The following is a 25347-nucleotide window of genomic DNA, read 5'->3' on the forward strand; positions in this document are numbered from 1 at the left end:
AAGTTGGAACATGATCATTCTTTTATTGAGGCAATCACTTGTAAAAATATTGTATGTTTACGTTTAGTATTTTAAGTCATATAAATTAACATATGCAATTGTTATAAAAAATCGTTGAAAGAAATAAATGTAATCACACAGATTACAAGGAAAAGAGAAAGAAAGAATAGAAAATAAAGAAAACAGGCTCATTCGTAGGCCCGTTACTCTATATGGGCTGGTCGATGTCCTGGACAAATCTCTAGTCCTCTTCACCTCCTCCTCACGGCGGCTTTTCTGGCGGCGGCGGCGGCGGCGGCAGGGCGAGCGGCGCTGTCGGGCCCTTCGCCGGCGACGAGCAGCCACGTGGTACACCCTTCTCTTCCCTTGCCTTGCCCTGCCTCCCCCTTCCGCTGTGCGAAACCGAGCGCCCAAAACCCTACGGTGCCGCCGGCGCCGTCGCTCTCCTCCTTTGCCAGCGCCGCGGCGTGCCGCCGCTTCCCCTCTCCTCCTCCTCCAGCGCCACACAGTGCTGCCGCTCCCCCTCCTCTCCCCCTGGAACTTGCGGCTGCGGTCAACTTCAATTGGCGTTCGGCTTCCTCGTCAGCGGCTGGCGGCACCTGCGCAAGCGAGGACAGTTGGAGCTCCCGCCAACAATCTCAGGTTTTGGGGGGCTGGGGGTTTCCCCTTTCTTTGAGGGGTTGGGATGGGGATCCGCTAGGGCAAGCTTTTCCCTCCAAACGACATTTCTTTTTTCTCGTTGAGGTTGATAATGGGGAACTGGTGTAGATGCCTTAAGCTGTTTGTATCCGGATCTGACGCAATTACTTGCGTATGTATTATGCCCAAGTTCGCCTCTTATTGCTGTGCACGCCATTTTCGCTTGCAGGAAAGCTCAGGCAAAGAGCAGGGTAGCTGGAAATGGCAGCATTCCTGAGGTCAAAATGTCCATCAGGTATCAGTTTGAAGGCCTCTGACTCTGAGATTTTGATTTCATAACGAGGACACGTCACGTAGCATCTGCCATCAGATAATACAATTGATCCAGTTTTTTGAGCTTAGATTTAAGTAACAGGCTTCTTTTTTTAGAATAAAAAAAACGATCCACGTTCAAATTTTGCCAATGTTTTGTGTTTGCCTAGTAACCAACTAGGTTACATAGGCATGGTTGAGTGGTTAATTACAATCAGGCACTATTGTTTAAAGCTTATGCTTTCAATGCATAGCCGTAAGTCAGTAAGAAACCGTCTGCACCTTGTTAAAGCTTATGCTTTCAATAGATAGCTGTGAGTATGCTGTTCTAATTCAAAGTGTTAAATGCTTCTTGATTTATATAGTTGGGCGTACTTTGATGGGAAGCCTTGGAAATAGTTTGTTTGGAGCCGCCAACTCTTCTGTTGAGGCAGTAACAAGATCTTCTCATTGTGATGCTATCAGTCAGGTCAGCTGTTCTTTCTGTGCAGAAACATTATTATGTTGACATTAAACAGGTACACTTACTGTTTTGAATAAGCTGCTGGTAAGAAAATAAATATTTTCAAAGCCTTATGATAGCTACACTGACATTCTCAATGTGATTATTGAACAATTGCATGTCTTCCATTTTTCGCATGATATACGCCATCCAGCATGTCATTGACCTTGCTTATACAACTGGGGTAGTTGAAAATCTTTTATTTATACCTGAGCCTTTTTAGAGTAGCCTTAATGTGTTATTACCAGCCATTACAATAAGACTATGACTAGATCCTGACACACTGAATTCCTATCACAAACTGTATTTCATTACAAGGCACTCTTGTAGACACTCTTCATGAGCATGTTTCATTGCTTAGGCAGTGTTTGGTTGCCGGGACCAAATCGTGCATGCATTGGTTCATCCTGGATAACTATGTGGGGTCCACCTCTGCCACCGTTTGGTTGCCGGGCTGAACAAATACATCCATGGCGGAACAATCCAGATGCAACGAATATTCTTCTGAGATGCTGCATAATCCCATGCACTGTGAAAGGCCGAACAACACCATCCAAGACGGCCTTTCTCGCACACGTGTCGCCTCCCAGTTGTTCCCCTGGCTCGGTGACTGGGCGTCCTGTGCTTCCGGACGCATGGATTTGTTCGTTACTACTTTCACGTTCATCTCCCTTTCCTTTTCTTGTGCATATATTTCCTGGTACTTAAAAAATTATTTATTGGGAAGTACCACAAACTAATTGCAGCTATCTTATTATATTGTGGCATTTATAATAGTAAATTTGTGTAAATGCATGGTACACGCAAAAAATTTGGATGAACCCATACAACCATCCAAACATAATCTTATACCGAATCATACAATTCCATACATAGTAACCAAACAATCAACATGTACCATCTCATCTAGAATTATCCCAACCATGGTCCATCCGTTCAGGACGATCCATCCCATTCACCTCTATACATCCAACCAAACACTACCTTATTTGATGAAAACTAGCTAACATTCTGGAGTTCCTCGAAAAAAAACTGTGGTCTGAATCTAAGAAGATACCTTTTGGAATATAACTTTCTCTTTGCTTGTATATCTCATCCTGGTTGTTTTCGAAGAAGAAAAATGAAATATATACTGACCTCAGACATCGCACAACTGTTGGTCAGAAAATGATTTTACTCTGTCTTTCAATCCATATATGGTAACTTACACTGACATTCTAGTTTTGATTAATGAAGATTGCCTATCTTTTCTTTTTCCCTAATACCCATGACAACCATCATCTAATAAGTTATTTGACTATCATTTAGTTGCTTCATATAGCCTACCCCAACTTGTTTGGGACTTAAAGGCTTTGTTGTTATTGTTGTTTAGTTGCTTCATATAGCAGAATGCTTCGATAGCTTTGGTAGTAGAGCCCTTTTTTGGTTCCTGAGTTTGCAATTTTCAACACTTGGTAGTAGGGCTATAAATAGGTCCTTAATCAGAGTGAATTATGACAAACTATATTGCTTTACAAGATACTCTTCTTAAGCTTGTTCAGTTTGATGAAAACCAACTTGGACTAATTATTTAAAAAGTTTTAAAAAATTGAAAAGAAGGTTCTTTGTAACCCTACTATATGGCCATGGTGTGAAGGTAGCTAGATAGTTGCTGGGATATTAACTTGTCTTGAAATGATCACAAATTTCAGTGTGGATTCCATGGGAAAAAATGATTAACATATGTTCTTATCCCATTTTCAGCAAATCAGAACATTCATCCAGATGAGGACCAACCTCAAGGTCGTGGATAACTCGGGGGCCAAGCGGGTTATGTGCATACAGTCCTTGAGGGGGAAGAAAGGAGCAAGGCTTGGGGACACGATCATCGGATCTGTCAAGGAGGCCCAGCCTCGTGGCAAGGTCAAGAAAGGAGACGTCGTCTATGGAGTGGTCGTCCGCGCTGCCATGAAAAAAGGACGCAGCGACGGCAGTGAGGTCCAGTTCGACGACAACGCGATAGTCCTCGTGAACAACAAGGGCGAGCTGATCGGCACCCGCGTCTTCGGTCCTGTGCCCCATGAGCTGAGAAAGAAGAAGCACCTCAAGATTCTGGCGTTGGCTGAGCACATCGTTTGAGGTGTTGTCCTGGTTCTTTGCTATCGGCCTGTTAGTTCTGCAGAGCGAAATGTTTGTGGGAATGTTTTCGTTCTCTGTTTGAATAATGCATTCTGAAATGATAGCATGAACCATTTGAACTGCGTTTGAGTCCTGGCAAAAGTCATGTTCTGGACTTGCATTTGACGTTAACAGTATTGCCCATTCGGATGGCCAACACGTACCATGATCGATTCTGGAGTTCCTCCTCTTCTTTTTTTTTTTTTTGCTACAAGCTGCTTTCACATGCATGCAGATATTCTCAAGATAGCTGTAAACTATTACTTAGCCGCTAGTGGATGATGTGGATCTAAGCAGGCTTTAGTGACCTTACAAATGAAACAGGTTTTGCACTGCACATGAGCTGTGGTGTCTTGGTCTTGCTGTTGATCCTGATCTGAGGGCATGCAGTGCTATATCTGGCTTGGTCAGAGTTAGGACAAGCATCCTATAATGAAGCAGAGCCTGTGAGAGAGATGCTCTCACTGCACTGGTAACGCCGATGCATGCGGCGCCTTGTTTTTCTCCTCGTCTACCTGACCCAAAAAAACACACAAGAAAGAAGAATTGCATTCCCGAAGGAAAGGAGGTGGTGTCTGTCGTTGCTAGGACGATGGAGGCAGCCGACGCGTCGCCGCTGGAGGTCTCGCCACGGGCGGCGGGGAGCTGGCGGCGGACATCGTCGAGGCCGTGGAGCCGGAGCAGCAGCATCGGGCGTAGCGGCAGCAGCAGCGGGGGCAGCGGCAGCATCGAGTACACGAGCCTCCGCGACGTGCTGGAGGAGGAGGAACATCAGTGCGGCGGCGGAGGCGGAGGCGGCGAGTGCGGGGCCGGCGGCGGCGGGTGCGGCGAGCATCAGCACCACCACCACCAGCCGTGGCGCTGGGGCAGCAGCTGGGGCGAGTACTCGTGCCACGACATCCACGACTTCGACGCGTCCAACATCGGCATCCGGAACCAGCTGCTGAAGCACGCGGCGTCGGCGTACCTGCAGTCGGCCGTGGTGGTGGCGGCGGGGCGCGACCAGGGCTGCTGCCTCGCCCGCCTCTGGCGCCGGGTGCAGCTCCGCGGCGGCTGCGCAGGCGGGCGGCGCGGCCGGGGCGGCCGCGGCCGCGTGCTCATGCGCGCATGCTCGTGGCAGGGCTGCGTCGACGACCCCGCCGCGTTCGTGGCGACCTGCGCACGCCGCCTCGCCACGTTCGTCGCCGACCGCGTCTACGCCATCTGGGCGTGGTAGCTTTGCAGTGCCATCTGTGGAATTCCTTGCCGAGTTTGAAACTCGAAAATCACTAGTTATATATGTATGGTCCTCGATCCAGCGATCGTTTTGCATTTGTCTCTCGAATCGTATGCACGCCCTAAAACCTTGTCAGGTGTAAAATGGCAGTATGCCCTTTCGCCATGAAATGCGATCAGATGAGATATTTTGTGTGCTGTTGGAGACAACCATGACAATCGACGGATCATCTCCAAATGACATCATCATATATAATGTTCGTCACGAATTGAATTGTCTCTGAACTAATTCATATTACAGGAACGAAAACGCGTTATGATAACAGAAGTAGACTGTCAACGAACGAGGAGACACAGGTTTTGGTTAATCTTACAGTCCGCAGTGAAGTTCCAGCTTGATTTATGTTGGATTACCTTTGATCATCTGCTGTACACATGTATACATACTACATAATCCATTGGTACATAGCAAAACAGATTAGTTTACGTAAATGTGACGTACCATGAGAAATTAGGTGGGTTTTCAATAAAAAAGAATAGAGTCTAAGTCTGACCGGTCCTCAAACTTGGGAAGGTATGTCAAATCGGTTCTCATGCTCAGAAACTATATCATTTTGGTCTTTAAACTCAGTTTAGGTCTCATAGCTAGTCCAAACGGATCTAAACCCGTACCCACATAGCATGCTAACACGTGAGGCTAGATCCATTTGGATGTTTACGAGACCCGACTAAGTTTAAAGACCAAAATGACAAAGTTTTGAATATAAGTATCGGGATGACACACCTTCACAAGTTTAAGGACCGATCATGTACTTTGCTCAAAAAAATATATGGACATCTAAATTTAAGTTGAAGAACCTGGATAGTGAGGTATCATGTACATGACCACACTTTTCATGCTATCACAATTGAGCTATGCTCACTTTCAAAGTCTATGTACGCACCTTTTCTTTGTTTTTATATGTTAGGGTTATTTGTCCGAAATGTAATGTTGATAATATGATTCCAAATCTTGGGATCCTACGTACTTTATTTTGTGCGCTCACAACCGATGAATTCATTCCCATTTGATTTTCAAGAATTACACATTCTTTGTTCCATTTGATCATTTTTGTGAAATTCTTGTATTCTAAACGAGTCCATGAAGCTACTCCCTACTCTAAGGAGGTGGAATTAGAGATGGTAATGACTAATGATGAACCAACCCTCGGTTTTCAGTAGGCAATTCCTATTAGGGATGAGGATGGGAGCATTGCCCCCGTGGGGGACTTAACGGGGATTTTTTTTCCTCTGCGTTCTATGCGGGAACCTTGAGCAGCTAATTTAAGTTCTACATCAAACCGTTCATCTTCAATGTGTCTTCATATCCTTCTATCCATTCCCCAAAGTGGTGACTCAATGTCGGGGAATTTGAACCTCACATCTCCCGACACTGAGTACCACTTGTGTGATGCCACATCATACTCCACCGTCCCCGCCATGGCCCCATGCGACGCCAATGTCCCATTCCCATTCTCGACGATACCACCCTAGCTTTAGTACCGTCCACATGACGCTTGACGCGGATCCAAAGCCGCCACCCCCGACCTCAGCACCACCCATCCCATGCAAGTCTATGGCGATTCAACCATGGACTTGTTTTCCATGACGCTAAGCTCTAAGGATGAAGAGGGAAGATGAGAGCTAAAAACCCATCTCTTGGTACTCTCTGGACTAGTGGCCTAGTCCTAATCTTCTCTCTCGTCTTGTCTCTTTGATTCTATAGATTTGCAACATGTGTTTCAGTCAGGGTGTAGTAGTTTACTTCCCGTTCTTACTAATTTTATGGGGATACAACCATGTCGGGTACAAACTCCCCACACAAGGGTGGAGATGGAAAGAAAACGTTCTCTATGGGGACCATAACGAGATTTTTTCTTATGATGAGGACGGGGATGGTGAGAGGACCCTCGCCTATGAGCAAGGCTAATAATTTAGTCAACCGAAGGATGTAGCTGGTGCCATGTCATATAAAGCTAGCAAAATATAGCCAACTGATATTATGAATTAGATCATAGATTGGCCTGTGCTAGTATGTAAGCATTTAATACTTACTACATGTGTGCACACGGGATTGGAAGGGCAGCAAAGAGCCAGCTCTTTCGCCTGGGATAGGCGGTCCATCCGATTTAGCCCAAAAGAGATAAACGCCAGCTCTCTTCTCTCTTATTTTCTCCCTCCTCCACCTAGGATTATTACGTGGCATTCAATTTTGCCGCCGAGTAAGCTTACTATACATGTTCTAAGAGCATCTCCAGGAGCCTTTATAAATCTCACTCTCTAAATCATTATTTGGAGAATCATTTGCATAAAAATAGTTTTCTATATCTTGTTACTCTCCAATAATTTTTCTATATCTCGTGCGCACTCTAGAAAGCCATTCTCGTCTTCTATTTTTTGGCTAGCAAAAATTTTGAAATATAAAATGGCTATATCTGGATAATAACCATTTAGAGAAGTTGTTGGAGGTAGTTTTTCGTTAAAATCTCTATTCCTAACATTTAGAAAGAATATAGAGAGTCTCTTGAAGATGCTCCTTCTGTTACCGTCTCTAGACGAAACAGAGGCATATTTGCTTTGAGATTTTTTTTATATTACTTAAAAAAAATCCCTTCCTTCCACTGCCGGTGAACTGTTCTGTCCCCATCCGCAAGGCCGCAACGCAAGCGGCGCGATCCAGTTTGGGCAGAGCCGCACGCCGGCCCGCCACAGTTGGTTTGAAAGGAAGACGGACTCGATCAGACGATCACTCTGGAACTGTGGACACGTAGCAGTGTTGGTACGTGATTTTTTTTTTATTTTTAACACCTTTTGTAAACTATTTCTAAATCTAACACCGATTTTTTTTTTCAAATCTAACACTTTTGGCCGCGCCTATTGCCACGGCGCGGGCAAACAACGTTGCCGCGCCATGCATGGCGACGCGGCAGCGACGATGACGTGGCACTTCCCCGGGCCATGACCGCTGACATGCAGGACCTGCTGCGCCGCACATCTTGGCGCGGCAGTGTCGCGCCACGGCCCACGGCGCGGCGAAGCCCAACATAGGACCACGGCTCGACCTCCCTCTCCTCACTGTCTCTCTGTCACACTCGAGTGAAACGGATCGAGGGGGAGACTCGCCCATCGCCGCCGCCGCCGCCCGTGTCCACCCGCCGGCTCCGTCGAGGCCAACACCCACGCCTCCCCCCCCCCCCCCCCCCCCGCGACCACCCGCCTTCCTCTCTCCCCATTCCTCCCTCTCTAGGCCGCTCCAGGAGCAGTGCTCGTCGCCGGCGCAGCGGCCCCTTCCCCATCGTCGGTCGCCCTCTCTCCCCATCGTCTCCTTCACCTGCGCCCCCTGTCCCTTCCTTGCCCGACCGGGGGTGTGCCGCACCCCTCTCCTTCTGTCTCCTGCTCCCAGGAGAAGCCTGTCGGCGGTGGGCATTGCCGCCGCCGGCCACCTCGTCGCCATTTATGGATTTGGCTAAGCCCCAATCTTTCTCTCATTGTCAAGGTACTCCCCTTGTGTATTTATTGATTGAATCGAAATTGTTGTTACTTAGGGTTAAGATGTAAAATTAGTTTGAATGATTAGTTAGTATAGTTAGTATAGCAAGTTAGTATAGTTAGTTTAGTTAGTATAGGTAGTATAGTAAGTTAGTATAGTTAGTTAGTTTAGTTAGTACAGTTAGTGAGTCTAGTTAGTTATTGTATTTAGTATAATTAGTTATTATAGTTAGTTTTGTATAGGTGTTAATATTAGATTAGTTAGTATAGTTATAGTTAGTATATGTATTAATATTACTATGGACAGTACGTACGACGATTTCGATGACTTGATAAAGTTTCTTGAAATGCTTTTGTAGATGGATTGTTGTGTTAGAGTTTTCTACGGAGAAAGTGTTAGGAGAGAACACTACAAGAAATCTGAAGATCTATGACAATTTTTTTGTGACGATGAGTCAATTTGTCAATAAGTCATTCTGTTTTACGACGACTTTTGGGTGGAGAATGACTTTCTGACGAAAATTATGTGTTCGTCATTAAGACGCAATAAAAATCGTCATAACCTAGAGAAGTAGTTTGTCTATGATGATCTATGTTCCGTCATAACATGCTACCTTGCAGTTGTCATAAATTATTGGCAATATTAGTTTGTCATAACTTTTAGTTAAATTTTAAAAGAAATTAGATAGCTAGTCCCACAGTCATTTGTATATATCAGCATGTAATTGATAATTTATCAAATTATTATATATACAGCCCATTAGGCTTGCGTCGTGCGCTCCACGCGGGGGCTGCCTAGCAGGCCTGCATACACCACATGTATAGTATGTTTATATTTTCAATATCCGTCCCGTGCTTTCTTTTTTTTAGATCTCCACCCCGTGCATGCTAATCAAATCTCCTTGGCCTCTAAATCACGTGTTTTGCACCTGCTTGCGCACGCAAGGACCCCATGGCCCATGGGGAAACCGGAAACCTGCCTGGGGGCGTTTAGTTCCCACCAAATCTAAACTTTGGCACTATACAAAAAGAAGATTCTTCGTCACATCAAATTTACGGTACATGCATGGAGTACTAAATATTGACGAAATCAAAAATTAATTGTACAGTTTGGTCGTACTTTGCGAGACGAACGTTTTGAGCCTAATTAGTCAACGATTGGACAATTATTAATAAATACAAACGAAACGCTACAGTGCATTACAGTGCTGGCACAGTGATTTTGGTTGTCCAAAATCGGACTAAACAAGGGCCTGGACTTCTTTTCCCCACATGCGCCAGCACACCAGCGGACTAGCCCAAAGCCTTGGACGTGGCCCAGCACGAGGAACGCAGCGCTCACTTAAAAAAAACTACTGCTCCGTTCCGTCGCCTCTTTCTCCTCCTTTGCAGCCACCGTCCCGTTCCATGGAGTTTCGCGGAGGCTACCGCCCGCGTCTTTTTCAAAGCTCCAGCCGGCCTCTCTCTTCTCTACTCTCTCTCACCCAACGACGACAGGGCCCCGCGGTGCCGCGTGGTGCAAGCCTATTGGCCGAACCACGTCACGCGCACTCACCTGGTGTCTGATCCCGCTTCCCGCTCAAACACACGCGCTCCCGCGTCCGCAAATCTGGAAAGCCGCGGCGCTCTCTCTCTATCGCTCTCTTTTTCTAGGCCACTGCCAGGCGGGTCCGACAAGCATCCAGAACATTTTTTAGGTGTAGATAGATTAGTAGCTTTGCGAAATCACAGTAGTAATTACTAATTTCTTGTTATGATGAAAAAATAGTATCTGATTGACCTTGTTATATAGTAAAGTGATGCTGTACGAGTAGTTATTAATTTCTTTAAAACCGACATTACAAACTAATTATTGTTTTTTTATAGAGCCACTAAAATACAAGTTCGATTAATACCACTTCATTTTTCCTTGATTTTCAGGAAGTTAGCTCAATTGTAACATTTATTCTTATATATATTTTTGTATCATCTGTTGACTTTGTTTGACATCAAATGTAGTTCAACTAATAATATGTTGGAGGAGAGGGGGAAACCTAGATAGAAAACTAATAATAGGAGATCCTTCATATATGCTTTTAGGGGAGAGAGAGGATAAGTAATATGTTAGAGGTGCTCTGAGATTAGCAGAGAAGTAGCAACCACAGAGACAATCTAGATATAAAAAAGTTTATCAAGGATTTTAGTATTCTCTTTATATGTGAAGTGTGACATGAGCGTAATATGCATGCTTCACCAAGTGGTTTGCTATTTTCTACGGTTTAAATGAATTTTTGCGTGACGTTACGAAGTAATTGGAGGTTGGACTGAGACCACCCCCGAAACGATCCAAAATGGTACAAGATTTTTATACTAGATCTCATATGGCCTAGTGAAACAATTTTGGTGGAGGTGGATGATGAAAAATTATATTATTTTGAATGGGTAACTCAACCTCTTTTCTTCATTTTAGAACAAAATAAATTTAATAATGACTGAAATTAATAAGAAAAATCTAAGATTTTGTGTGGGGCCATGCTTGAGGTCTACATGCTTGCAAGAAAATTTTCAAGACATTTTGACAAAGGTGTAATATATATGCTTCACATAGTTATAGTAACAATGGAAACTTAGATCGAGTAAATTACTGAGCTATCTGCATATATAAGGAACCTAGATCACCAACTAGAAGAAGTAGCACCACCACCAATTTGTAGATCGGAATCAAACCCTAGAAACACCTCAAGAACAAATATCGCAAGTAATGAAGCAAAACACAAGTGACACAATGATTTATTCCGTGGTTCAACTCGCCACTAAGGCTTGTCTACCTCCACGTTATTGAGGTTAGCCACTAAGGCTTAGCTTTACAACTCTACCTCGTTCTCAAGTGAAGGAAGTGAATCCTTGAGATGAGGAGTGTTTCACTAGATGATTAGGGTGATTACAATGTATCACTCACACAGTTATATAAAACTATGTGAGGGATGTATCTATTTGTGAACAATGTATAGTTTCACTTTGTTAAAATAACTTAAAATTTTTATGGCAATCTAGTTATATAAATATTGACCGCTTAGGTAGTCTAGTTCATGTAAAATTATGTTGGGGTATATAAATTCAGTAGACAATAGTTCTTATGATTTGCAATCTAGTAACATAAAATTCGTTGCAAATAAATAAAAGGAAAAAAAATTAAACAGAGGCTCGCAGAAATAAAGCCCATCTCGTGGATCTGGCCCATCTCAGCCCGCAAGCCACGCCTCATTCAGGCCATTAGATCAAAATGAACGACCAAGATGCAGCAAACCTCACATAAAAGCACCTCCAAAACCCTAGACAGATCCTGGATCCACACCCTCTCCGCTTCCTCCCCTCCCGTGCGCCTCCACACCACTACCCGCCACCTGCTGCTACCACTCCCCTCCCTCTAGATGCCGACCGCGACGCCACCCCTCCATATCCAATCCAAGGCGCCGGAGGCTATGGATCCAACGCTAGCAGCAGAGGATCAGGTCCTGGCGGCCGCAGATTTTAACGGAGTCATCGACGAGGAAGAACCGAGGAGGAGGCAACGGATCTAGGAAGCGTGCATGGAGGAGCTCAAGATTCCCAGGTCTCATCCGGAGTCGTCACCCCCACTCGCTCGCGAAGAATCACAGCCACCCTGCGATGACGCAGATCATCGACGGCAAGGCCATCGCTGCCGGCGTCCGCCGCGACGTCGCCGCCGATGTGGCCGCGCTCTCCTCGGCCCAGACTCGTAAGCACCCCGCTTCCCTCTATCCGCTGCCTGTGAGTTCTTGGATCGAGGCGCGTAGGCCTCGGATTGTGTGCTGACGCTGTGCTCTCTCGCTCGCTCGCTCGTAGGTTCCGAGGCTGGCCGTGGCCATCGTGGGGAGCCGGAAAGACTCGCAGACGTCCGTGAACACGAAGCGCAAGGCGTCTGCCGAGGTCGGCATCTGCTCATGGACGGCGACCTCCCTGAGGACATCTCCAAGCCCGCGCTCGTCGCCGAGGTTCATGGCCTCAACGCTGACCCCGTCGTGCACGGTACCGCCTCCATTTTTTCCATTCTCCTTCGTTGCTCGTGGTCTCTGGTTGTCAGGCTGCCAACATGCTACTCTGATTGTGTTGCGAATGTAGTAATCTCCCTGCTTGCCTGGTAACTCTGGACTCTAGAGATGGTTAGATTTCCGTTATTATGGAAATAAGGTGAATGGTATGACTCTGATTGTTTTGTCCAGTAATTGAATCATGCACTGTATTACTCTGGATTGGTTGGCTGATTATTACTTGATGGCTTATTCCCAGGAAGTCGACGTCATCGGCTGCATCAGCTCCTTCCACTTCTACCTTACGCAAACTTGCATATTCGCAGGAAGTCAATTTCATCCGCGGCATCAGCTCCTTCCATTTGTTCCTTACAAAAATCCATGGACATTCATGTACGAGTCCAGATTGGGTTCTTTCCAAATTCAAAATTCTCCCCTGTAGATGTATGACCATTTAACCTATTGCTTTGTTTATGAATGGAATGTGTTTGAGCTGTGATTTTAATAATTTGGACTATTTGTGTTTTGTCTGGTTCAGATTTTTTTTTTATCATGGGCCGTCCTAAAGAAATGTGGCATGGGCTGGACCTAAAAATATTGGCTATAAAATGGGCCTCTGAAAATGCAAACAAGAATGCGAAAATAAAAAAAACAGGCTGAATGTGAAAATAAAAATCGGACTAAAAAATATGTTTTGTTATGCTGCTGGACTGTAAGCTAAATGGGCCCAAACAAAAAATTGTGTGGGCTAATTATAATAAAACAAAGTGGGCTGAAAAAATATTAGAAAGCTAAATGGGCCGCTTAAAAGTCTGCTTAGTATATGGGCTTAGCCAGGCCTTAAGTTATTTAGTGACGACTCTCTAATCTGGTCGTCATTAAAAATTATGATGAAAAAATATGTAATCGTCATTAAACAAGATTTACTACGCATGATCTTTGACGATTGTTTTTTCGTCATGCAGTCGTCACAAATACAACTACTATGACAAATATATCAGAATTCATGATGACAATAGGTCGTCATAGATCCTAAGATTTCTTGTAGTGGAAGATGGTATGTTTGAGGATATGGAAGAAGAATCAGAATGGTTTGATGAACCTCCTAGCTTCAGTGACCTTTGTGGCCGTTTGAATAGAAAGTTTGGTGGTGATTATACACTGAAGAGGAGGTTTGGTAGTGAAAAGATTAGGGCACACTACGTGCTGATGCTCTTGCGGGACCATGCTCACTGGTCCCGCTACAATAGGGTAATCCAAGAAGGAGGTATGTGACAAGGTAAATGCTCTATTTTGTGTACGTACAGAGCACCAGTTCAAGGAGACAAAGAGAGAACTAGACAAGATGCTAAATGAAGCGGGCAAGGCCTAATTAGAGGCGCAGATGGAACGGAAGGCTAAGTGGGCGTTAGCATATGATGAAGGGGGTTTCAGGTATGGCATCATGACCACTAACTCCTCGGAGTCTTTCAACCGTGTATTCACCGGAGTTCGATCGTTGCCTGTGTCTGGAATTGTTGAGTTCTCCTTTCATAAGTGCAACGAATATTTTGTCAAGAGGTGAGAACTTGCACAGAGGAATATAGCTGAGCAGGGGTGATTTGGAAAGGCCGGAGCAGAATATTTGAAGGAGGCTGAGGAATTGGCCAAACAGCACACTGTCGAGCCGTAGGGACCCCGCCGCCATATCTTTAGTGTACGGGGCAAGTGTGGCACAAGCTTGGGCGGCGAACGTTATGGTGGACGAAACTACCGAGTTGATCTTGACAAAGTAGAGTGCAGTTGCAATATCCCTCAGATCATGCATGCCCTTGCTCTCATATAATCACGGCCTGTAGGGTTCACGGGTATAACTTTAAGGGTCTGCTATATATGTCACCTTTGTATCTCCGTTCGAACACCGTTAGTATTTGGGAGAGGAGCTTCGAGCCATACCTTGACCCGCACACATATAGAGATAAATATTTAAACATATACACTTTCCACTTACTACATGCTTGTTCGGACACACAAACTCCAATGTATTCTTAGGATTTATCATAGCTCGATCTCTGTATTCGCACAGAGAAGGTTCCTCGACTCGTCTAACTGTGGCTAGGTGCTTCTCCTTAGCCGTCATTGGCGGGGGGTTAGGGGGTGGAACCCACCGCTCGAAGTGCTCACGTGGATGTCTCCCTCTACATCAATCATCGAAAAGAAGGTACCTAGGGTCAAACGTGTCTGCACCGTCGATCCACTGAAAGAAAAAGCACCTCTCACAGGCCTACACAACAAGATTCCAACAAAAATATTAGTAGCATACTTACACAAATGAAAAAAAGATAGCGAAAATAATTACTTACATTAAAACGATTGTATGTGTAGAAGCAACGCGCCGTTGTGTCTGGATGTCTCAATTGAAACACGTCGGTCAGGAAACCACAGTCACAGTTAGGGACAGGGAGAGACGAGGGCATCTTTGCTAGACGCGTCGGGGTATAATTCTCTAGGACGACCCCGTTTTCGCCAAAACTCCTCCCAATACATGTCTTGCATCTAACAAAACGGTTGTAATTTAACAAACAAAAATCAAAACATCACAAATTAATGTCAATGAAAACCATTTGCATTACAAAAAATATATAACCTACACTTTGGTGCAAACTCTATCTTAGATGTAAACATGCAAACTATATAAAAACTATACTTTGGTCACTAAAAAATAAAATTTGGTACATCAACAGTGTGTCCATATATTTATTCACATATAAAAGTTGAGATGCAAACTCAAACAAGCAAAATTCATATAAAAATTGACCTTAAAATACATGGTAATCATAATTCTAACTAACCAATTAACCTTAACATTGGCAATCCTAATCCTAATCCTTCAATCCAACATTCTGACGAACTCATATTTTCCTCCATACCCTAACTACTCATTCAAATCCTTCGATCTACCGTGGAGGCCGAGGATGAGCTTCATTACCTTGACAAGGCCGAGGAGGAGCTTCGGAGAATGTAGACAGGGTCCGGCAAGCGAAGGAAAGTCGGCGGCCGGCCGTGGGGGAGCCGGGAGGCAATGGCGCGGGCGCCGCGAGCAGCCTCACCTCGAGTCAGGCAGACAGACAGAGGGAGAGAGCTAGCGCCGTAATGGGTAAGTAAAGCCTCGCCGCGCCATGATGCACGACGCGTCGAACCCGCCACGTCAGCGGTCGCCGCGGCCGTTGACCGCCTCATGCCACACCTCCATGCATGGCGTGGCAGCGTGAAATTGCATCGCCATGCAAACAGGCATGTCCAAAAGTGTTACTTTTGAAAAAAAAAATGTTAGAATTAAAAATAGTTAAAAAAGTGTTAAAAATAAAAAAAAATTCTTGGTACGTTCGTCCCGTTGTGTGAGTGCGTGCGAGTCTGCGAGACATGCTTGGGCTACCGGTTTCCTAGGATACCTAACAACCGCAAGCCTACATGAGCACGTTTCAATGCGGCGACGGGGCGCTGACGTTGGGCCCAAGCACCATCTCCGGACCGGAAAGGGGTCCACCCGTCATCCCCCGCCGCGGGCGTTACTCTAACGACCACACCACACGACGAGACGATGGGGGCGATGGCCACGCACGCGTGACGCGTTTCGAATCCGTTCGAAAAAACCTCCCCCGGGCCCCGGCCCGCACCCAGCCCCGAGCAACGGTCGCCTCCCCCTCCTCCGCCCTCTTCGGATCGTCGCTTTCCTTTCTCGGCCAGCCGCTCGATTCAAAGGGACCGATCCGCGACCCCTCTCCATCCCACTCCTCCGCCTCCCCAAATTCGAACCCCCCGCCCTCCGTCCCTCCCTCACCGCCCGCGCCGCCGTCACGCGATCAACGTGATCAGTACAGTCAGTCACCGGCCGTCACCGCGCACGCGCCGTCCTTCCGTTCCCCCCTCCCTCCTCGCCGAACTGATTTCGGTAGGTGGCGTGAGATGGAGGACGAGGGGAGCGGCGGCCGGAGCCGGGGACCGGACGGGGACCGCGCCAAGGCCGTCGCGCTCGCGCCCTTCTCGTCTCCGCGAAGGGACAAGACGGTGAGGATGTCCGAGGCCTGCGACTTCATCATCCCCTACGCCGCCGACCAGGGCCGCTCCTCCGGCTTCGACGCCGGCGAAGGTACGCGCCATTCCACCCGCCACCGCTCCTCTGTTTCTCTCCGCAGATCTCGACTGGCCGCTCTCGATTTCTCATCTCTGTTTTTGCCGCTGCGGTGGCCACCAGAGCGTTCGCCGGCGGGCTCGTCGGGCTCCGCGGGAGCGGTGCCGGCGCTCGGACCAGCCAGCGGCGGCGACGGCTCGTCGGCGCTGCCCGGCGGCGTTCCGTGCGAGGGCGCGCTGCAGGACACGCCGGACTACATCCGGAGGAGCGCCGCGCGGCACAGGGTCGCGCCGATCGAGCTCTTCTCCACCTCAATCTCGCCGCCGCCGCTGCCAGCGCCTGCGGGACTTGGCGCCGCCGCTGAGGGGATGGCTTCTAGTGAGAAATGCGATACCGCGGGTGGGGTGTCCGAGAGCGAGGCCGTGGGTGGTGGCCGAAGCGACTCAGAGAGCCTGCAACCGGAAGAAATTGAGGAGGTTATTCACATCACCAGAAATTTCCAAGACATTGGATAATGTATTAATGTGGTGGCTGCTCACCGTGCAGCTAACTAAAATTTCCATGATCATTGCAGGATAAATCCGATTGCTGTGGCCTGCTGAAACAACAGTATGGTGTGCTTCTGCGGGAGAAGGAGTGCAGGAGGCTGTTAGAGGATCTGATGAGGGAGAACGAGCTCAAGACCAGGGAATGCCGTGAAGCCCAGGAGTCGCTCCATGATCTGCAGATCGAGCTGATGAGAAAGTCCATGCACGTTGGCTCACTAGGTAAAGGATTGTGACAAGATACACAACTACATGCCGCTGGCTTGTGTTGCAGTTTAGTTCAGAATTTGATAGTCTTGTAACTAAGCGCACATTGCTCAGTTCACTGAATTTGTCACAATTACCCACTTTAGGTTGTGGAAAATTTGACCACCGCTGGCCTGTGTAGTGGTTCAGTTAAGAATTTAATAGTCTTGTAGCTAAGCGCACATGTTCAGTTCACTGGATTTGTCATCAAACAATGTCGTGCATGCTCAGGCTTCCTTGTTTTTATCGGAAGCGGTTTTGTTTACAATTTTTGTTGTTCATGCAGCCTCTGCAGTGGAAGGGCAAGTGAAGGAGAAGAGTCGTTTGTGTCAATTATTAAAAGAATTGGGCGAAAAATTTATGGTATTCGGCTCAAAAAACATTTTACACACTTGCCTTGAACTTTATCTCATATATAAGAGGTCTGATTACTTTATCTCATATGTGGTCTGACATTAACTACAATCTTATGAAGGTTTTAAAGTCGGAGCACCAGAATCTAAGACAAGAGTCACTTGAGTACAAAAAATGTGTGTTAGATGCTTCACAAATGTCCACAACAATTCAGCAATATGGTATGTTTGTGATGGTTAAGTCTTAAAATATCTTCATTATTAATATTTTTGTTTGTATTTGCTTCCTACAAACTAAATGACTATAACCATGATATGCCCATTTTGAACAGTGAATCAATATGTAAGTTTGGAATGCGAGTTTAAAGATCTTAAAGAAAAGTTTAATGAAGAGGCAAAGGAGCGGAAAGATTTATACAACAAGATTATAGAGCTAAAGGGTTTGTTGTTTTACTTTGTTTTCATCTTGCAAATTTTTATTGCAGATTATAGTGGTGACAAAACTAACAGTGATTTGCATGTTGCTTAGGCAATATAAGAGTATTTTGTCGGTGCCGACCACTTAATGCAGAAGAAATAGCAGAAGGAGCTTCGTCAGCCATTGATTTTGACTCTGCAAAAGATGGAGAACTCATTGTTAGGGGTCATGTATCTTCTAAAAAAGTATACAAATTTGATTCTGTCTTTAGCCCTGAAGAAGACCAAGGTAACTCATACAAATGCATTCACTTACCTTGTATCGCATTATGGCTCAAGTTTTGTATTGATGTGACTATTCATGCTTTTAACAATAATTTTTTATTCAACTTATGTAAACAGAAAAGGTTTTTGAGAAAACTGCGCCATATGCAATTTCGGTGTTGGATGGATTTAATGTTTGCATCTTTGCTTATGGGCAAACCGGTACTGGTAAAACATTTACCATGGAAGGAATTGAAGGTGCTCGCGGTGTTAACTACCGGACTCTAGAAGAACTCTTTCGAATAATTAAAGAAAGAGAGGGCACATTCCAATATGAGATTACTGTCAGTGTTTTGGAGGTGTACAATGAGCAGATTCATGATTTGCTACTTACAGGTTCTCAGCCAGGCGCAACAACAAAAAGGTTCGATTTAACTCATGATCTATATTACTGTATTACTAATATAAATCCTGTTATGAGATTGTATCTTTTTTGCAGACTGGAAGTAAGACAAGTTGCAGAAGGGGTTCACCATGTACCAGGACTTGTTGAAGCACGGGTGACTAACATGAATGAGGCTTGGGAGGTGCTACAAACTGGCAGCAAAGCTAGAGTCGTGGGTTCCACAAATGCTAATGAGCATAGTAGTCGATCTCACTGGTTGGTACTTTGTCCCAAAGATATTTTGTTCATTTATGCTATTCCATAGATCATAAATTATGTGCTAATTGATTTTTAATTTCAGTATACATTGTGTAATAGTCAAAGGAGAAAACTTGATGAATGGAGAATGTACAAAGAGCAAATTATGGCTAATTGACCTTGCTGGAAGTGAACGGGTAGCAAAGACAGATGCACAAGGAGAAAGATTGAAAGAGGCACAGAACATAAACAAATCACTTTCTGCACTTGGTGATGTCATATTTGCTCTTGCAACGAAGACCCCATATATACCCTTTAGGTATTTAAATTTGATCCTTTACTTAAATTTTAGTCTTGGTAACATAAATTATGACCACTTATCGACAATTGTTGTTTTAATTACAGGAATTCGAAGCTAACACACTTGCTACAAGACTCACTAAGTATGTAGTCTTTTTTCTTTTATGGAATGGTATAATCTTATACTTTACTTTAGTTTTATAATGCAATGTTTAAACAATACAGGTGGAGATTCCAAAACTTTGATGTTTGTTCAAATCAGTCCTAATGAGAATGACGTGGGTGAAACTCTTTGTTCGTTGAACTTTGCAAGTAGAGTACGAGGCATAGAGCTTGGTCAAGCTAAAAAGCAAGTCGATGTTGGTGAATTGTCAAGATACAAGCTCATGGTATTATAGCATTATGTCAATATATGTATGTGCATTTGTGCTGTAAATTTTGAAGTTTACTCAAATATAACTCGCTATTGGTTCTGCTAGGTTGGGAGAGCCAAACAGGATAGCAAGAACAAAGATGCTCAGATTAAGAGTATGGAAGAAAGGATACAAACACTTGAAGCAAAGAATAAGACCAAAGATTTGCTCACTCTGTATCTCCAAGAGAAGGTATATCCGGATATATTTAGTTGTTAATTGCCATTACATTAAATTATTCTTGTTATTAACTTTTCCTATATATAATCATTGACCAAGAACAATAATTTTCTACATATTATAAAATTGTTGTTATACATGCATGCTCTGTGTGTGATAGTTGTCACTATTATGTATAATGTTCTGGATGTTAATAATGCCAATGCTTGGATGCCAAATAAGTATGCTTAGGACTTGCTTTTGCTGTCATTTATAGCCAATGCTTGGATGTCACCTTGAAACTAGTATGGTTCAGGACTGTTGTTCCTTCAGTGATGGTATACTTGTTCACTTATAGGCAAATGTTAAGGTACTTCTATTAGACTAATAAAGATCGCTCATTCTACTTGATTAAATGGCTAGACTAAAGTAGATAATATATTATCTTGGAAGGTAATAGGTCATCCATGACAATTTAGTATTTATTTCTTGTTTTTCTATTTGGAAACTAAGCAAAAAAGGAAACAATGTATTTTGAATGGGTACACATGTATCTGATCCTGATGCTTTTGCCAGTGTCACATGTCTATGATTTCTAATGAATTATTGCCTAGTAGCTAATGTTAAGCACGGATCCAACATCTCATTGCAAAGCATACACAATTTATGTTTGCAAACTTTTCTCAGATGCAACTTAACCGAACTTAGCATTTTCATATGTAACGTAAAATGTGGAATATGTGACAATGAACGACGATAGTTGGCACTAGCGCACAAAATTAAGTTCAATTCGTGTCATATGGAATATGTCATTTTTTTCAATTGTGAGTGGCACCACCTTGTTGGCTAAATTGATTGACTAGACCAACCAGATCATGCAACTGTTACAACCAATTAAATGCTAATTAAAATATCAATTAGACTGGTTAATCAAGAAAATGGATGATATAATTTTGTCTTCTTATATATCACGCTTTTGCGAAATGTGATGTGGTGAATGATGGAGTGTGCATGGGAAAATTGGAATCAGAATAAAAATTGACATGCTTATTGCTACTTCCAAACCTTTTGTAGATCAAAGAGCTGGAATCACAACTTCTAGTTGAAAGAAAGATAGCACGGCAGCATGTCGACAACAAGATTGCTCAAGACCATCTGCAGAAGCAGCACGGCATGAAAGAAGAGAACTCGTACCTGAGAAGCCCAATGGCCGAGAGGAACCTCAACTCCACAGCAGAGAAAGCAGCAGCACCTAAAGACTTCGGCATCTCCAAGCAGATGTTCTCTGACAGCAACATTGACACTTACAGCTTCAAGCAGCTGATGTCACTAGGGGACGAGAAGGAGAACAACCCTGAAGCTGTGCAGCTGCCGCCGACAATGAAATCGAGACGAGTCTCACTCTGCAACGGTGGAGCTTACCAGCAGCCGCTGAACCCGGCTTCGCGCCGGAAGTCTCTGATACCGCCTCCACGGCGCAACTCGCTGCTGCCAATGCCCACAGCAAAGCCTGCAGCAGCAGCAGCGCCATCGCTGCTTGACAAGATCACGGAGAACCTGTCCTCGCCCCCGCTGTGCTCTCCTCCGGTTGTCTCCATCGACAAGGGCAGCAGGAGCAAGAGGATCAATAGCATCCTGCGGCGAAGCCTACAGAAGAAGGTAGTCATCAGGCCATCTTTGGCGGCGCAGGCAGGGAAGAAAGCCGGTGCTGCTGCCGCCCAGGGGACTGAAAACGCACGCAGGGTTGCACGGCGAGTGCCGGTGAGCGGCGGTGGGCAGAGGGTGCAGCAGAACAGGGACAAGGAGCGGGGGTGGAACACCGACAAGGAGCGGGGGTGGAACACCGGGACGAGCCTCAGGAACAACTTCTGACCAGGAGATCGCAGCAGCTCTATTCTTAAAAGAAACCTGTGAAAATTTAGGTTTTTTTAGGTTGGTTGTACAAAATTTAGGTGTTGTTTGATTGAGTTTGTGAGTTCTCACGTATTGTGAGAGAACTCTACGAATTGCTGCGTCTCCGATCAGGTTTACAATGTTCCAACTTTCGGTGAACCACTTTGTTAGTGTTCATAGCGATCTCTTATGCTGATTTTTATCTTTGGAGGATTACTATCAGAGAGAGCTTTCCCAATGCGTGAAGAAATTAGCAATGGCGTGTGTGTGTTTGTTTTGTGCAGTAGTAGGTGCCTCGATGACCCTTTTTTTAACAGAGATCTCATCCCGTAATGGCCACTGCAAAACTCATGTCAAGTGATGTAAATTGCACATTTAATACTGGAAATGATTCTCACTGCAAAACTTGTCATAGATTAGATGACCCTTTTGACAGAGAACTCATCCCGTAGGTGATGCACAGTTAGTACTGAAAATGGTTCTATAACACAATCTCATAATGCGTGTTGCAGTTCACGCACTCAAGCCAAACTAAGTTGGTGTATAATGGGCGACTATCATACATTTCAAATGCACCCAGATAATGCTTGCTTGCCAGATCTTTCATCTGCAATTCTTCTTTGATGTCCAGGTTTTCTAATTCAGCTAACTTAAACAATGCCTAGCCCCTTGTCAAAAAATTGCTTCAACCATTCACTCCACTTGTAGGTTCCTTGGTCTCCTGTAAATCATCAGGGCCATATTATGTGAGGATAATCAACAGGGTACTTAACAAATGAATTAACACATTATACATAACAGGTCAAGCTAAAGAAAGAACTATTATACATGGAAAACAAAAGTTAGTTGAACAAAAAGGATCATGGACTTTGTGTACACCATAAGATCATAAATAGGCACCAAACATTGTTAGGCAACAATAGATAACATGTGAACTTTTATAAAATACATAACAGGTCAAGTTCGAAGATAACATGTTATTAAATGGAGAAGAAACTTTTATTGTCCTAATAATCTTAAATAAAAACCACTAATACATGTGAACTGATGCTTCTTAACATATAAAATAGATCCTCAATGATAAACTACAAAATCTCATAAGACAACAATATATCATAATATTCTTTCAATACACAAGCAAAAGAATACTGTTAACATAATGGAAAGAGCAGCAATGAGCCAGTGAATACAAATGAGGATATTGACAGATCAACTGAACATATTTTCTCAGTGAAGATCAGGATATGAAAATCTAGATTTAACATTGCCCTGTAATTTGTCTGTGAAAACTAACTCAAGGCATGTTTATACGACATGATTATTTACATCTATGCTATAATGATGACTTGTTAGGACAGTGTACATACTCACCACATTATGAAGTTTCTGTTATGGACTTGTTAGGACAGTGTACAATACTCACTACATTATGAAGTTTCTGTGACTTACATTTCAGTGACGTTCCAGCAAGACAAGTTAGCCTTGCTTTTGTATTAGCCTCTGCTAATGGAGTAGGCTTTCCATTCCCAATTGTCCGAATGTCCCATATCCTTATGACACCATCAGACGAAGCAGAAGCAATTAGATTGGAGAGCTCTGATCCACCCTTGCCATTATCGAAAACAACAACCCCTTTTACACGAGTTGCATGAGCACCCTCAATGCGTGAGGAGACCTTGCCGCTGGACAGATCCCAAGCAGTAACACAACAGTCCTCGCCTCCAGTGTAAAGGACTCCATTCTGAAAAAATCACAAAAAAACATGTGAGCAAAGTGCAAAAGGTAATAGAGGCATCAGTGGGAAGACAATAAGGTAGTGGAGATAAATGAATCTGAAGAGCTAATACATGGTCACATGGAGCATCTAAGCTGACATCTGAATATATATACATAGTACACATATCAGGAAATAATGAGTGTCTAAACTCTAGAGTCATAATGTGGAGCTGCACCGAGATGTCAATTTAGCATGCATGGTCAACTGAAAATCTGATGAAAACTGAAGTTGCATTCGAGAAGACAACAAATTTCAACAATACGCATGCTAATTCACTCATAAAGTCATAACAATAATATGAAGCTGCACCTAGATGTCAATTCAGCATGGCATGGGCAACCAAAAAGCTGATGAAAGCTGAAGTTGCATTAGAGGAGATGATAAATTTCAACAATTTCCATCCTAATATACTCGCCAAGTCAATAATAAAAATACAGATTTGCTAATGCTCAACCAGTTGTTTTGGAGCTTCCAAACAACTGGATTTATGGCCGTCGATCTCGATCTCTGGTTCGCAATCCGTTTTCGCTCCCTCAGCCACTGGCCCTTGCCACCGCCTCCAGCAAAGCTCCATGCTCCAGCCGCCTCCAGCAGAGCTCCGGCCTCCAGCCGTCTCCAGCAGAGCTTCAGCCTCCCTCTGCCGCTGCCCCCAACACAGGTGCCGCACAGCTTGCCGCCGCCACCAGCACAGCGAAGACGCCGGGTAAGTTGCCTTCCGGACGAGAAGAACCCGGCGACGGCAGACGTGGAGCCGGCCATCGTTGCCGCTGGGATCGATGACGCAGAGCCCCTGTGTTGTCGCTGGTTGTTCCGATGGGAAGGGATCAAGGGAAGGGAAGGGATAAGGTTGGGAGTGTGGGTCCCACCGTAATTTGGAACAATTTGTATTTTTTTCTGAAATTTGTGAACAATTTGACATATATTTCTCTGATGTCTGGAATCCATAGAAAGAATCTGTAATTTTTTTTTTGAAAAATTTGGTATATATTTGTGTTATTCCCAAATTACATCACTTTGTCCAATAAATTACACTGAAGAAATCATTGTAAATATAGTAATAAGGCGGTGTAAATATAGTTATAAGGCAGTGTAAGTAGATGGGAAAAATCTGGTTGTTGGAAGGGGCTAAAACAAACGGTTATTGGCTAGACAGCTTCTAAAAATATGAGCCTGCACCTAGATGTCAAATTGTCAATTCAGCATGTTACAAGGCTGATGCAAGCTGAATTTGCCATCGACATTTCAACAAGAAGATAGCTTTCAACAATTTATCAGCTCCTCACGGTAATCCACATTTAATAATAATTGAATCCTAAACATTCCATGACCAATTCAACATGATGCCCAGGCAATGGTGGTACCTTTGCGGGCGCCATGGCGAGCACCCTCTTGCCGCAGTCCATCTGATGAATAACCCTGGCATCCACGGAGTCGTGCACGCTGACCTTCTCCTCAGCAGCCATGACGAACCGGTCCCCGCCGTCCCTGTCCTCGGCGTAGGCGACCGCGGACGCGGGGCGCTCGAGGCGGCAAGCGAAGCTGCGGCGGCCACGGACGAGGTTGAGCACGGCGAGCGCCCCCGCGCGGCCGACGGCGAGCGCGACGCGGCCCGACGGGTGCACGGCGAGCCCCTCGACGGCCTCGTGGCGCGGGAAGGCGCGGAGCGTTGCGAGCAGCGCGAAGCCGTCGGCGTCGTAGAGGAGGAGCGCGCCGTCGTCGCAGGCGGCCAGGAGGTTCCGCGGCACGGGGCCCCGGGAGTAGAAGGCGAGCGCGGAGACGGCGGCCGAGGGGTCCAGCAGCGGGCCGAGGTCCGCGGCGGAGGGGAGGTCGTAGAGGCGGACG

The 25347-nt window shown here is 45.0% G+C and overlaps 5 protein-coding genes across 9 annotated transcripts; 4 read left to right on the forward strand and 1 right to left on the reverse strand.

The window, feature by feature from the left end:
* The first annotated feature begins 215 nt into the window (after positions 1 to 215).
* On the forward strand, positions 216 to 3693 carry LOC136532679 (large ribosomal subunit protein uL14mz-like). 2 transcript variants are annotated; one of them, XM_066525278.1, is made up of 4 exons: positions 216 to 348; positions 869 to 934; positions 1317 to 1420; positions 3197 to 3693. In XM_066525278.1, the coding sequence occupies exons 2-4, from the start codon at positions 901 to 903 to the stop codon at positions 3569 to 3571; spliced, it is 513 nt and encodes a 170-aa protein (XP_066381375.1). In that variant the 5' UTR covers positions 216 to 348; positions 869 to 900; the 3' UTR covers positions 3572 to 3693. The 2 variants fall into 2 exon arrangements, with proteins under 2 accessions (XP_066381375.1, XP_066381376.1); XM_066525279.1 differs by lacking the exon at positions 216 to 348 and adding an exon at positions 356 to 642.
* A 357-nt stretch (positions 3694 to 4050) lies between these two features.
* LOC136532686 (uncharacterized) lies at positions 4051 to 5019 on the forward strand. Its single transcript, XM_066525287.1, has one exon. The coding sequence runs from the start codon at positions 4092 to 4094 to the stop codon at positions 4824 to 4826; it is 735 nt and encodes a 244-aa protein (XP_066381384.1). The 5' UTR covers positions 4051 to 4091; the 3' UTR covers positions 4827 to 5019.
* Positions 5020 to 11682: 6663 nt separating this feature from the next.
* Positions 11683 to 12886, forward strand: LOC136532682 (uncharacterized). 4 transcript variants are annotated; one of them, XR_010778281.1, is made up of 4 exons: positions 11683 to 12092; positions 12200 to 12382; positions 12476 to 12551; positions 12644 to 12886. XR_010778281.1 is itself a non-coding variant. In XM_066525284.1 (4 exons), exons 1-3 carry the CDS (start codon positions 12002 to 12004, stop codon positions 12496 to 12498), a joined length of 297 nt encoding a protein of 98 aa, XP_066381381.1. In that variant the 5' UTR covers positions 11683 to 12001; the 3' UTR covers positions 12499 to 12544; positions 12644 to 12886. The 4 variants fall into 4 exon arrangements, 3 of the variants coding, with proteins under 3 accessions (XP_066381381.1, XP_066381379.1, XP_066381380.1); XM_066525284.1 differs by having other exon boundaries at positions 12476 to 12544; XM_066525282.1 differs by lacking the exon at positions 12476 to 12551.
* A 3292-nt stretch (positions 12887 to 16178) lies between these two features.
* LOC136532681 (kinesin-like protein KIN-14R) lies at positions 16179 to 21977 on the forward strand. Its single transcript, XM_066525281.1, has 14 exons — positions 16179 to 16513; positions 16619 to 16971; positions 17070 to 17262; positions 17573 to 17649; positions 17762 to 17861; positions 17972 to 18079; positions 18169 to 18345; positions 18459 to 18744; positions 18820 to 18981; positions 19067 to 19282; positions 19369 to 19406; positions 19489 to 19652; positions 19743 to 19868; positions 20910 to 21977. Exons 1-14 carry the CDS (start codon positions 16330 to 16332, stop codon positions 21705 to 21707), a joined length of 2982 nt encoding a protein of 993 aa, XP_066381378.1. The 5' UTR covers positions 16179 to 16329; the 3' UTR covers positions 21708 to 21977.
* A 139-nt stretch (positions 21978 to 22116) lies between these two features.
* LOC136532680 (uncharacterized) lies at positions 22117 to 25343 on the reverse strand (the record flags this gene model as incomplete). The annotated part of the gene is made up of 3 exons (XM_066525280.1): positions 22117 to 22449; positions 23178 to 23469; positions 24867 to 25343. Coding segments are annotated over 3 exons (771 nt in total), but the record flags the coding sequence as incomplete, so codon positions are not given.
* Between the last annotated feature and the right edge of the window lie 4 nt (positions 25344 to 25347).

This window comes from Miscanthus floridulus, unplaced genomic scaffold (assembly GCF_019320115.1).
Source record: "Miscanthus floridulus cultivar M001 unplaced genomic scaffold, ASM1932011v1 fs_687_1_2, whole genome shotgun sequence".
NCBI classification, from domain to species: Eukaryota; Viridiplantae; Streptophyta; class Magnoliopsida; order Poales; family Poaceae; genus Miscanthus; species Miscanthus floridulus.